Source organism: Acinonyx jubatus, chromosome B1 (assembly GCF_027475565.1).
Source record: "Acinonyx jubatus isolate Ajub_Pintada_27869175 chromosome B1, VMU_Ajub_asm_v1.0, whole genome shotgun sequence".
In the NCBI taxonomy this organism is placed as follows: domain Eukaryota; kingdom Metazoa; phylum Chordata; class Mammalia; order Carnivora; family Felidae; genus Acinonyx; species Acinonyx jubatus.
Genome location: NC_069382.1, coordinates 47,717,547 through 47,731,723, shown reverse-complemented (window position 1 = coordinate 47,731,723; position 14,177 = coordinate 47,717,547). Strand labels below are relative to the sequence as shown.

The 14,177-nt window shown below is 49.0% G+C and overlaps 1 protein-coding gene across 1 annotated transcript in view; it reads right to left on the bottom strand.

The window, feature by feature from the left end:
• Window positions 1-9,081: 9,081 nt before the first annotated feature.
• The window catches only part of LOC106973111 (L-gulonolactone oxidase), a 37,426-nt gene continuing 32,330 nt past the window's right edge, over window positions 9,082-14,177 (bottom strand). Inside the window, exons 9-12 of the mRNA XM_027070129.2 lie at window positions 12,226-12,375; window positions 11,204-11,368; window positions 10,617-10,707; window positions 9,082-9,843 (exon numbers count right to left, since the gene is read on the bottom strand). Coding sequence (XP_026925930.1) covers window positions 9,715-9,843; window positions 10,617-10,707; window positions 11,204-11,368; window positions 12,226-12,375 — 535 coding nt within the window. The 3' untranslated portion in view covers window positions 9,082-9,714. The remainder of the gene's footprint in view (window positions 9,844-10,616; window positions 10,708-11,203; window positions 11,369-12,225; window positions 12,376-14,177) is intronic.

The window sequence follows — 14,177 nt, the reverse complement described above, 5'->3', positions numbered from 1 at the left end:
TGCTCTGGGGTGTCCTCCTTTTATGCTGTTTTTTTCTCTCTCCCACACGCCTGTGTTTTGGTATTGAAGAAAAAAAGAAGTAGAAAAGAAAAAGCAGTAGCAAAGATGGTATGAGGAATACCATATAATTGAGAATAAGTGGAGCGTGACAAAGTTAAACCGGAGGATTCTTGCTTTTAGGAGGAGAGAAATGTGTTCGAACAGCCAAGTGAAATAAATTTCTGAAAAGTGAATCTTGGCCATTCCATTATAAAACCGTTGATGTATTCTGATTCGGGGGGAGGGGGGCGAGATCTGAAGGAATAGCTTGAAAATCAGAGTGAAGAGAGGGTACTAATAAGGCATACTGGGTATTTTAATATACAATTGCTATTTTCCTAATGGAAACTGTAGTCCCCAAAAGACGAAACGGGGGTGATTTCCTTTTCACTTGGAATTCCTGTGGCACGGCCTTCACCGTGACATTGTTGGTATGCTGTCAATCCATACAACCCTTACTTACATCTGTCCCCTCCACCATGATTTCTCTTCCACTTGGGTTTTTCCTGATGGCGAGGTCTGACTTCTTAGTCTGCAGTCTGGCTGGGTTGCAGTACCCCATGCTACCAGCAGGTGGCCCCACCTAACCGTGGTACCTCCCTCAACGTTAAGTTACTAAGCATTTCCATTTATGAATATTTTGTAGCCATAGAATTCTTTTCATCAAATATACTTCGCACGAAGAAAAAAACATCTGGCCGCATTCCAGGATTGTAGCTAAGTCTACATCATAAATTAAAAGCTTAGAATATTCTTACATCACCTGTTCCTTGTCTCTCCCTTCTTTAAGTTATAAGGACCTCTGCCACACAAGGAACAGACCGCAAGGCTCAGGTCATCAAAGAAGCTGGTATTTTAGTATTAGTCTCAAGGAAATTCGGAGTAAAGTTAGTATGATTCACTTAATGATCTGTATTAATTAGGGTTACAAGCTCAGAAGGCATTTTGCTAAAATGGCCCTCATTGTAAATTGTACATCACATTAATGTCACATACCAGATTTCAAAATTTATTTTTTGCTTCCTATTATGTCTCTAGATGCTGGCAGCCACAGTATCTACATGTTGCTTTTTATGCAATCTACTTTATTTTTAATTATTTTTTAATGTTTATTTATTTTTGAGAGAGACAGAGACAGAACACAAGCAGGGGAGGGGCAGAGAGAGAGGGAGACACAGAATCCGAAGCAGGCTCCAGGCTCCAGCTGTCAGCACAGAGCCTGATGTGGGGCTCGAACCCAAAAACCACAAGACCATGACCTAAGCCGAAGTCAGGTGCTCAACCAACTGAGACACCCAGGCGTCCATATGCAGTCTACTTTAAATTTCCTAGGCTAGGGGCACCTGGGTGGCTCAGTCGGTTAAGTATCCAACTTCGGCTCAGGTCATGATCTTGTGGTTTGTGAGTTCAAGCCCCATGTCAGGCTCTGTGCTGACAGCTGGAGCCTGGAGGCTGCTTCTGATTGTCTCCCTCTCACTCTGCTCCTCTCCTGTTCACTCTCTCTCTCTCTCTTTCAAAAATAAATAAACATTAAAAATTTTTTTAACTGTCCTAGGCTAGCACCTTAAAAGATAGTCTAAAGCTACTCTGAAGTTTGCTGGGACCCATTCTGTCCATCCTCTTTCCCCCTTTGCACGGTGGCCTTGTTGAGGGTCCTTGGATGTCTCTCCATCCCTGACAGAAGTCCTGGCCTGAGGCCCTAGAAAAACCAAGGCAGGACATGAGATCACCAAGGTGCAGGGATGAGATATGGGGAATTCCGGCAGGGGGACCATGGCTAATGGGCCCTGGGTTTTTGGCTTCTAGGATTATTGGAGCAAAGTGGGAACAGTGCCAGATGTTCTGAGAAGAGAGGGCTTAGTATCTGCCTGGTAAAGGTGGCACCACCAACCTGCAGTTAGGCCTTGTGTTGACACTTGATGGCCTTCTGCCAGGGAATTGTAACAAAAAGGAATCTGCTCACTGCATGGTGAAATGACACCGGAATTACGCAGTGTGCAGCTTGTGCAACTGTACCAGTAGCTGTGGGCCAGCTAAAGTGCTCTACAACTTGGGCCAGTTGCTTCATGTAATTCCATTAGGTCCCACGGTTACTCTCTAGGCACATTACAAAGGCTTCCAGGAGTCGCCTTCATTAGAAAAGTGTGTGACCCAGGGGTCTGGATGAAAGAACATCTGACCTCTGTTCCTTGTGCCCCACAGGGGCTATTGTAAAGGACCTCGGGTTGCCCACCCTTCTCAGTGAAGTAGCAGGGAATAGAGGAGGGGTGAGAGCCAGGAAGCTGCCCATGATGCGGAACAGAGCTCACCACTAAGTGGCGGTTGTGGGTCAATGGAAGGCCATTTGGCTCGGGCTTCACTTTCCCAAAGGGCCTCCAATTAGGCTTTTGACGTCATCTCCATTGGGGTTACCCTTTGATCACAGAGTCACGATGACAAGATCAAAGGAAAATGCTCACCATATAACAGTACCTTTGTCCCACCGAGAGGGGGCTGGAGGCTTGGACTGCTTGGCAGGGGTCTAGGTCAGACAGAGGGACTGCTCTCTATGGGTGTCCAAGCGAAGTTCAAAGGCCGACCAAGGAAACTATCATCCTGTCTACAAGGAGAAGAGGCCATCTTGCACTAACCCTCTCGATGATGACCAGACCAAGCAAGACCCCGCCCCACCTACCTCAAGACAGCTGGAGCAGGGAGAGCGGAGGATGGGAGGGGTCAAGAGCTGGACCACGCCCCTTCCTGTTCTCTCTGGGCTCTCAGAACCCAGGGCTGGGGGTGTGCAGGAGGGTAGAGTGTGCCCCTCCCCTCCTCCCCCCCTCCCCTCACAGGGGAGGAGAAGAGTCTAGGTTTGGGTATTAGACTGACATTCTAAAGTAAACAAAACGGACTGTTTTATTAACTGGGATGTTTCCAGGAAGTTAAACAGTCTGCTTGAGATGTTGTTTAGTGATGGGCACAGTCCTTAGAATGAATCAGATTATTTCATGTTTGTGCCCCCAAATGAGCTGAAACTCCACAATTAACAGATTCCAAAAGCTCTTATCCACAATGAAGCATGAGGCCCGGACAAGGAGTGTCGTGGGGAGAGGCCACTTAAGAGTCAGGTTGCAGAGATAATTGGGGCCATTTACTCACAGCCATGCTGTGAGTAAGTTGGCAGAGTTGGGATTGAACCCCGATCTGATTCGGCCTCACTGCCCTGTTCTAGCTGCTCAGGCCCCCCACGTTCATAACCTATCCAGACCCAGCATTGCCTGGTATTTTCTAGCTGTAAGAGAGCAGCTTGGCAAACCCAGGAAATACGAAATCGTTCTAAAGGCAATGTGGAAAGGACTCAGGTCTGCAGCACTTATTAAAGAAATTAATGATTACCAAATCAATTAGTGTACTATCAGTAAATGCCAGACCGCATGGAGCAGATTTACGAGGTTAATAATGAACTCTGTTTGCCTCTGGGAGATTCTCAACCCCTCGGTCATAATCCTCCAGGTTTATGGCATCGCTCAGAGCTGTGTGGGCAACAGCAAATTGCCCACTTCCTCCTGCCCACCCCCACTGCTCTGAGGCCCATTCCATGACGGCCAACATTTGCCTTCAACCTGTCGGGGTCGCTCCAAGGTGGGAAGAGCTCACTGGGGCTGGGGTCTGGGATGGAGAGGATGGCACCGTTACCTGCTTGCTCTCATCCGTTGCCTCCAGCACGTGGGGGAGCAAAGACGCTGACCTTGAACTAGTACCAGACATTCCCCCCTCAATCTCCTCTTGGTTTCTGTCCCTCTCTGGTGCCCAATTCAGTAACTGGTGACAGGCGGGCCACTTACCCGCCTTACCCGAAGGTAAGGCGGGCCTTACCTTCGTTAAGAGACTTTTGACCTCTTTGCATATGACGGCATGTGTATAAAATCACAGAGATGCACTGACGGCATCAAAGGAAGGTATTCATTCTCCAAATCCAAACCTGCATCCAGTCACCAGCCCACCCGCATGGAGTGCACAAGGTATTGACCTTTAAAATAATATCCTGCAGTTATCTTGAACATCGTTCTCTCCCTCCGTGTGGGTGTAAAGGCATTCATTTGTGGATGTCAACAGTGAAAAAAAAACCACACCCGAATTTTGATAATTTTCTTTTGGAAGTTTCTGGAAATGTCTAGGTGTCTCTGAAGAGCCCTGCCGTGTGGGGAAGAAAACCAGGGTCAGACTAAGATAAGTCAGGCTCGGGTGTGCTCAGACTGCTTTATTCTATGCTCCTTCCGTCCATGGGTTCAAGGCCCCTTGGGATTAGGGTACTCATAGCTATGTTTCCAGCCTCCATTCCCCCGTTCTTGGATAGCTCCTGCCTTGGGCCTCATTTTTAACTGGAGACCTTCCTTGTAAGATCTTCCTTGTAGGGGACCCAGGAACCTCTTCTAAATTTGAAACTTATGGTTGCATAAAGAACTCTTCCCAAGGGGGACAACACAAAAGAGACTCATAAATATGGAGAACAAACTGAGGGCTGCTGGAGGGGTTGTGGGAGGGGGATGGGCTAAGGGGATGGGCTAAATGGGTAAGGGGCATTAAGGACTCTACCCCTGAAATCATTGCTTCACTATATACTAACTAATTTGGATATAAATTTCAAAAATAAATAAATAAATAAATAAATAAATAAATAAAGTTAAATTATAAAAAAACCAACTCTTCCCTCTCAGCAACCCCCTCCCCCCCCGCCCCCCCCCCCCCCAAGTGCCTCTCTCAAGGTCTGCTCCCTTCTCTGTGGCATTTCTGGCCACCTGTTAGTTTGGGACTAGCCAGCTAGGCAGTTTAGATCAGGGCCGGGCTGCTTGGTTTCCGCCTGGGTACCTTAGCTGGGTCAGGACGCCTGCCACAGGAGGGCACCATGAGTCCCGTTCTGGGGCTGACAGTGGCTGCTGACCTTGAGGGAAGCCCAAAGTGGTGTTGTAGCTCCACACACCGCCCCCCCCACCCCGGGCCCCCCACGCCCGTGCCCTTCGATGCCCCCTCCCTCGAGTCAGCTCTATCTACCCACCCCCTTATCTATCCTCTTGGCCCTGCCCATGAGGTGACCAGGTTGACTCAGTTTTGGGTTCTCCCCGTGCAAAAACATTTGCAAGTGAAGTGAGCCATCATCTGTCTTGGGTCTTTAAATGTCTCACGTCTTCGCATTTGGGGAGACTTTCTGGGCGGAGATGCATCCTTCTGAGACCCTCAGAGCTCACCGGATCCCTCCCATTCTTGGCTCCGCCCTGTGGGATGAAGGGCTGGGTGGCTGCCCGAGGTGAGAAGCTGCCCACAGTTCACCTGCTCTACTTGGTGGGATATGAACCTTTTCTTCTGGCTGGTGACCTCTTACCCCAAATGTAACCTTGAGACCCCTCATGGCTCAGCAGCCCCGATGCTTCTGGCTGGTGACCTCTCACCCCAAATGTAACCTTGAGACCCCTCATGGCTCAGCAGCCCCGATGCTGCACTACAATTTAGTTTCCCATTGGCCCAGGGGAGACACTGTTCCTCATCCTTCCATCTGTCTCTTTAGATGGTGCAGGCGGTCACTGTCCAGTGTTACAAGCATAGTCTCGGAGCACAGGTCCCAAGCTTAGCACCCATGACTTTCCAGGTCTCCTGAGATGAGAGTGTTTGCCAAGGGGGCAGAGCTGGCTCATGCTACCTGAGGCTGACACCATAAGGGGCCGCTGGGAGAGAAGAGAGGTTGGCCGGTGGGAATCTGGGATAGAAGTAAAGGAGGAATCAAGGAAGGAGAGCAAAGCGGATCAGTACACATGACTCAATGCCAAAAGGATTCTGCAATCAGAATCTTTTGGTGGGGCGGCTGAGCGGCTCGATCGGTGAAGTGTCCATCTCTCGATTTTGGCTCAGGTCACCATCTCACGGTTGGTGAGTTTGAGCCCTGCATCGGTTCTCTCTCTCCCTCTGCCCCTCCCCTGCGTGCACGTGCATGTGCATGCACACTCTCCCAAAATAAATCGATTTAAAAAAAAAAAAAAGAATTTTGGGGAAGCACGACCTTCAGGCATCAAAAGATCCCAAGTCAAAGGAAGAGTAAATTATCTTCCTCAAAGCCTGAGCCAGAAAAGACATCTGGGTTCTCTGATAATTAGAAAGTCTGTTTCCAGAATATTCTTTTGCCCTAGCATTCCAGGAATTGAAGTTTTACTGAATCTCAAGGTTTCAGACATAAGCCATTGCACTGTGTGTCCCTTAATATCTGTACTTCTCCTGCTGGGGTAGATGTGAGGGGCCAGAAGACCACAGAACAAACATGGTACTCCTTCCCAGAGCGGAAATGCCATTTAAAGATTTGGAAAGTAAAATATTACTCAAAAGCTTGAAAAATTATATAATGAAATAGAATGCAACATTCATAGATTTTAAAAATTCAAACTCTCGAAAATAAAGGGCTGCAAGACATACTTTGGTTGAAAGGCTTGAAGACGCTGCCTTTCCTAACTTGCTGTGTGGTGTTGGACACATTTCTTCACCTCTCTGAGCCTCAGTTTCCTCAACTGTAGAACATGAGAGATTGGGCTCCATGATTTCCAAAGCCTCAGGCTTTTCCCTCCTATGCTTGTCTTTTTATTAACTTTACTCATCCCTTATGTATCAGTCAGGGTCCTCTGGAGAAATAGGACCAATTCATATTTCATATTTCATATTCATTCAAGAAATTGGTTCATGTGATTTTCCCAAGCCTGAAATCTGTGGGGCAGCCACACAGTCCGGAAACTCAGTCAGGAACTTTCGAGGCAGAGTTTATTATTCTTCCAGAAACCTCAGTTTGTGCTTTTAAGTCTTTCAACTGATAGCACAAGGCCCACCCACATTTTTGAGAATGATTTCCTTTACACAAAGTCATCTGATTGTAGATATAAACCACATCTACAAAACATGTTCAGATCAATACTTAGATTAAATAACTCAGTGTTAGAGTGTATTAAGTTGACACATAAAACTAGCTGCCATACCTGTGATACACATTTCCAAACAGGACCAGTTGGTGCTCAGAAGGACGCTAACTTTGGGGAGCCTGGGTGGCTCGGTCGGTTAAGTGTCCAGTTTGACTCAGGTCATGATCTCACAGTTCGTGGGTTCTAGTCCTGAGCCAGGCTCTGTACTGACAGCTCAGAGTCTGGAGCCTGCTTCAGAATCTATGTTTCCCTCTCTGCTCCTCCCTTGCTCGTGCTCTGTCTCTCTCTCAAAATTGAATAAATATTTAAAAAATATTTTTTAAAAAAGGATGCTAAGTTTAATTTAATTCTCTGCTGTCAAGAGACCTGTTGAAATTTTTTAATTGTTTTGCTCTGGGACCTGTGAACTATATAATCGGTCCTGCTGAAGGGATCGTTCTGGCTCTCATAGTCATGAACTTGGTTCTGGCTGAAATAACCTCCCTGAGGAAGTCCAAGTGCCCTGGCCGGGTCTTCATGACTGTGCCACTCCCCTGACACTTCTTATCTCTGCTGTTGCTATTTAATGTCCTATGCATGTTAATTTTGTTTCCCTGAACTAGAATATAAATTTCTTCATTGTTTCTGGAATAAGAAATATAGCACATAAAGTTTACCGTTTTGTGTTATTGTTTTATTATTAAGTCTACAGTCCAGTGGCATTATCAAGCACATCCCCATTGTCTTGCACCCAGCACCAGCATCCAGACTTTTTAAAAAAAAATTTTTTTTTTCAACATTTATTTATTTTTGGGACAGAGAGAGACAGAGCATGAACGAGGGAGGGGCAGAGAGGGAGGGAGACACAGAATCGGAAACAGGCTCCAGGCTCTGAGCCATCGGCCCAGAGCCTGACGCGGGGCTCGAACTCACGGACCGCGAGATCGTGACCTGGCTGAAGTCGGACGCTTAACCGACTGCGGCACCCAGGCGCCCCGCATCCAGACTTTTTAATGGTCTGGAACTGAAACTCTGTCCCCACTAAATATGAACTCCCTGTTCTCTCTCCCCCGCCCCTGGCAACCACCATTCTACTTTCTGTCTCTATGAAGTTGACTACTCTAGGTACCATCTAAGTGGAATCATACAGTGTTTCTTTTTGTGGCTGGTGTATTTCATTTAGCACGATGCCCTCAGGGTTCACCCACATAGCATAGGTCACAGTTTCCTTCTTTTTCCAGGCTGAGCAATATTCCATTGCACGCATGTTACGCACTCATTCCTTCATTCATCTAGGGGCAGTTGTGTTGTTTCCACCTTTAGACAATTGTGGATAATGCTGCTATGAACATGGAGTACAAATACCTCTTCAAGGCCCGACTTTCAGTCCTGGGCATATACCCGGAAGTGGAATTGCTGGATCATATGGTAATTCTATGTTTAATTTTTTGAGGACCCACCATACTGTTTTCCAGAATGGACGCACCATGTTACATTCCTACCAACGATGTACAACAGTTTCACTTTCTCCACCTCCTTGCCAACACTTGTTATTTTTTGGAGGTTTGTTTGGTTTTGTTTGTTTGTTTGTTTTAACAACAGTGACCCTAATGGGTGTGGTGATATCTCATTGAGGTTTTATTTGCACTTCCTTAATGATTAGGGAATGAACTAATCATTCCTTAATGATTAGTGATGTGGAGCATCTTTTCATGTGCTTATTGGCCATCTGGATATCTTCTTTGGGGAAATGTCGACTCAAGTCCTTTGCCCATTCAAACACCTGTTGTTGTTGTTGTTGTTGTTGTTGAGTTGTTAAGAGCTCCTCACATACCATGGATATTATCCTTTTATGAGATATGAGATTAGCATATAAGTTTCTTGAGGTCAGAAACCTGTCCTAATGTTCTCTTAATCCCCCCAAGCACTTGACACCTACTGGATGTTCCATGAACGCTCACAAAACAATGATCACAAAGTGTGGTAGGTCAGAGGCAAGTTGAAACTAAGTTTGCAAAAGGAATGGGAAGAACATTTTCCAGGCAGGCTCAAGACCCATGAGCTCTGGAGGGAAGCCAGGAAATTAGGGAGCCTCCTGTTACCTGGAGATGAAGAGGAGGGCGCAGAGAGTGAATCAATTCTTGGTCTTTATTTAAAAGAAGGCAAAGAGAGTCCCACTCCCCAGACATCCCCTGAAGCAGCCATGCTTGAAGGTCAGGTGATGCGAGGTCACGGGGACGGGGAGAAACTGGGAGAGGGCAGTCCCAGGGCAGGTGGGCACACACCTGGGCATCTGAAAAACCCTCAAGGGTGACAGGAGGCAGGACACAGTACACAAGACTGCTGTGCCCAGACACACGTTAACGGGGGCCCTGGAGTCACAGACAACTAGCCGGCAGGTGGAAGCTGTGAATGACCGAAGGCCTGCCCTCTTCAAGAAACATAACATTTCAGGGTTTCTCTATTTCCTGGGAAAGAATGTGGTGACTGTAGGTTCGGGGAAGGGGGCTGCCGCAAGGAGATGTAGAGATTTGGGTGCTCTTCCTTGCATGGGGTTGTTGCAGGGATAAAGGAAGGAAGAGAGTGGGGAGCGCTGCCTAGATCCAGGCTCACGGCTGTGGGTGGGAGCAGCTGTGGGTGCCGTGGCAGAGGGCCCGTGGAAAGAGGTCTGCTCCCCATCGGGCCAGTGGGGACATTGAACCTTCAACCTCCTGGAGGTGGACCTGAGGGATGGGATGGGGTTCGCTCAATTTATTCTGTTTCTGCTTCAGTAGAACACCTTCTCCAGATATGCATTCAGGAACATCCCAGTAGGGTCCAGCTTTTCTCGGATGGCACAGAACTTTGAAAAGGCTGGATACATTTTCTCAAAGTCCTTCCGGGTACAGTTGTGGGCCTGTGGAAGCAACCAGACACAACAGACCTTGTTCCCTAGAGCTGACGTTTCAGTGGGGCTGCAAACAGGCAGCCTTGTGTCTGTATGCCTGCACGCGTGACCCTCCCACCCCCAGGCACACACACGCGTGAATGCGCACACATGTATCCACTTACCTGCACACACATGCATGCATACAAAATGCATGTACCCATACCTACACATGCATGTGTATGTGTGCACACATATGCTTGCACACACAAGCATGCATGCAAGTACACACATAATGTAAAGACCCAAACAGAAGAGAGGAAGTTCTTGGAAGGTAAAGACAGAAGGTGTTACAGCATTAACATTAAACTCTGGATTCCCTTTACCACCCCACAGCGTGACAGTGGAGAGGGCTCTGCCCCCAATTCTATTGCTAACTAGTAAGTCCCACCACTTCTGAAGACTCTTAGTTTCCCTGTCTGTTAAAGGGGCTCACTGACTCCTGCCTTACCCTGCTCACAGAGGTTTCCATGAGAATCGAATAAAATGAGAGATGGGAAATTTCTCTGAAAACTCTCAGGGAGACTTCACAGAATACAATCACTGAGCTATTGGAACATGAATGTTGGGGGAAGCTGGGCCTGGGTCAGCTTCCTTCCTGTGACTTGCTTAGCCCTTGGATCCCAACTTCTGAGCCTTGGTCAGGCAGAAGAACAGGGAAGAGAGGCGCCCTCTGGTGGGCCCCAAGCTCACAGCAGCTGCCAGGCTGATGGCCCTGTGAGCCACTCCCTGGCAAATCCTACCTTGGCCCAGTGGGGCCTGCCCCCGACCTTCTTCATGATGGTCTCGTAGGCCAGCCAGTAGTCCAGCCGTGGTATGTCCTTGCCATAGGGCCTGGTGGGGAGCAGAAGGAGGTAAGGCCCTGTCCCTGCCCTGAGCCCAACGCAGGGCTCAAACTCACGAACCATGAGATCACGACCTGAGCCGAAATCAAGAGTCAGGTGCTTAACTGACTGAGCCACCCAGGGGCCCCCTTCTCTGCTTAACTTACACCTGGCTTCAGAATCCTTTTCAACACAGCATTTCAGGCTGTCCGAACCATCAACTAGGGTAGGCACATGAGACGGCATGCAATTGCCGTTGCATGACATCCATCTCACAAAGGGTGGCTATTCACATGAACATTACCTATGAATTAATATGAATTATTGTAGTACTATTGGGGAGGAAGTGGGAGTTGTAGGAACGCAAGGAAGAGAGACTATTTTCTGCTGCCAGGATCAAGGAAGTCTCGCTAGAGAGGGCAGCATCTGAACTGGCCTTGAAGGAGGGTCTTTCTCAGCTGAGGGGCTGCCTCCCCCAGCCCCACCGCTCCCAGCGAGCCAGTCACCTGTACATGATGATGTTCATGTAGCAGCTGTCCCTCTGGAAGCAGGGGCTCAGCAGGATATCATCCCCCCGGGTGAAGCGCACCTCCACGGGAAAGTGGGCCACCATCTTGGGGTGGGTCTCCAGCACGGCCTTCAGTTCCAGCAGCGCCTCCTTGGTCTTCTCTCTGCACACAGCCCAGGGGGGCAGAACCCGGGCCTCGGGAAAGGGCCTCCGGGAGCCATCACACGAGGCTCTGCATGCCTGCCCCCCTCCCCCAGGGACGGGGGGCTCCCGGCTTCTAGGAGGCCCACGCTTAGCGGTTGCTCTCAAAGTCCTCCGCGTGGAAAGGGAGCCTCTGAGTGTCTCCGCTGGAGAGCTGCCTCCTGCTCCTGGGCCTGCCCTGGGCCCCCCACCCAGTCAGGGGCTCCTCTCAGGTGTCCGGCCCCAGCTGCCCCCCACCCCTGGCCTCTTCCTTTTCTGACAGAGTAAAATCAGTCTGATTCCAACACTTGCGCATGTTCTAATATTCCCGCTGGGAGAGTGGTGCCCCAGCCCTTGAACACTGTAACAGAGGTCTCGCCTAAGCCCTGGGCACCGCTTCCCCCCTGTTCCTGGAGAGAGACAGAGAGGGGACCATTCAGAGAGAAAGCTGGGGCTACAGACCTCACCTAGGTTCTTACCTGGGCTGCCGCCCAAGGCAGAGTCCCAGCCCCTGGCATGCTAGGTGGGCGCTGCCCCTCGAGGGACTGAATGTAGGGGACAGCTCTCCAGAGCAACAAGAGGCCGGGCAGGAAGCCCCACACTCCGCGCCCGAGCCTGTCGTGACCCACCTCTGGGCTGCTGTCCCCGTAGACGTAGAACAGCTTGGCACAAGGGTGCCGGAAGGGGACTCAGCCTCCAGTTTGCCCCCTACTCATAATGGATAGGTAGGACCAGGAGCCTGGTTGGCAGAGTACGCATCGGGGCTGCGTGGGGCACCCTTGAAGGGGGTCCCTTGGACACTGACCCCACCCCCTGCAGCCCGGCCAGCGCGATCCCTACCTGGGGATGGCCCAGTCCTGGACGTGCTGCTTGAAGCGGCACTCATAGGTGAAGATCTCGTGGCTGAGGTTGCTGCTTTCCCTCTTCCTCGTGAACAGGAGCCAGAAGAAGAAGCGATTGATCCAGCCCACGAGGCCTGGCAGGAAGGAACTGGAGGGGGCAGGGCAGAGGGATGATCAGTAATCATACAATCCAGCACTTAGTGAGTGCCGCCTGTGTGCTTACAAACCTTGTGGTGGGGCGGGGTGGGGGGGCGGCAGGTTCTGTCCAAACCTCTGCCACTCCCGCTTATCTGCGGCTTGGAAACCTTCCTGGGGATGCAGATAGCATTCCAAATCACCCTCCCAACACTTCCAGAAGCCACTTCTGGATCGCCCCTGTGCATGCCACTACCCTCCTAGTGAGGGCTAGCTTGTTTTCAGTGTTTGGGGTTTTTTCCTTCTTAATTGTGGTAAAAAAAATTGCCTAACATTAAATTTGCCATCTTAGCCATTTTTAAGTATGAGGTTTAGCACTAAGTGTTACGTATATTCACATTGTTGTGCAAGGAATCCCCAGAATCTCACAAAGCGAAACTCTGTCCCCAGTAAACAAGTCCCCATTCCCCTGCTCCCCCTGCCAGCCCCTGGAGACCCCGATTCTACTGTCTCTATAAATGTGACTGCTCTGGGGGACTCGCGTAAGTGGAATCATACAGTATTTGCCTTTTGTGACTGGCTTATGTCACTTGGCATAATGGCCTTAAGGTTCATCCATGTTGTAGCCTGTGCCAGAATTTCCTTCCTTTTTAAGGCCAAGTAAGATGCCATTATAAGCGTAGACCTCATTTGGTTTATCCACTCCTGCACTGGACACTTGGGTTTGCCTCCACCTTTTGGCTATTAAGAATAATGCTGCTGTGAACATGGTGTGTAAATATGTCTTTAAGACCCTGCTTTTTTTATATATATAATATAATTTATTGTCAAATTGGTTTCCATACAACACCCAGTGCTCATCCCAACAGGTGCCCTCCTCAATGGCTATCATCCACTTTCCCCGCCCTCCCACCCCCCATCAACCCTCAGTTTATTCTCAGTTTTTAAGAGTCTCTTATGGTTTGCCTCCCTCCCTCTCCGTAACTTTTTTTCCCCCTTCCCCTCCCCCATGGTCTTCTGTTAAATTTCTCAGGATCCACATAAGAGTGAAAACCTATGGTATCTTTCTCTGCCTGACTTATTTCACTTAGCATAACACCCTCCAGTTCCATCCACGTTGCTACAAATGGCCAGATTTCATTCTTTCTCATTGCCAAGTAGTATTCCATTGTATATATAAACCACAATTTCTTTATCCATTCATCAGTTGATGGACATTTAGGCTCTTTCCATAATTTGGCTATTGTTGAAAGTGCTGCTGTAAACATTGGGGTACAAGTGCCTCTATGCATTAGCACTCCTGTATCCCTTGGGTCAATTCCTAGCAGTGCTATTGCTGGGTCCTAGGGTAGGTCTATTTTTAATTTTGTGAGGAACCTCCACACTGTTTTCCAGAGCGACTGCACCAGTTTGCATTCCCACCAACAGTGCAAGAGGGCCGCCATTAAGACCCTGCTTTCATGGGGCACATGGGTGGCTCAGCCAGGTGAGTGTCTGACTCGGTTTCTGCTCAGGTCATGATCCCAGGGTCAGGGGATCGAGCCTCATGTCAGACTCTGCACTGAGCGTGGAGCCTGCTTGGGATTCTCTTTCTCTCCCTCTACCCTTCTCTCTTGCTGTTGCTCACATTTTGTCTAAAAACAAAACAAAACAAAACAAAAAAAAACAAAAACCAGGGAGAGAGAGAGAGAGAGACCCTGTTTTCAATTCTTTTAGAGACGCACCTGAAGAGGACATCAGCCCCGAGGCTGGTTATAGGGGCCTGTCCAGTCATCCCACTCACGAACCCAGCTCCTGCCAGCTCGGGGTCCTGGG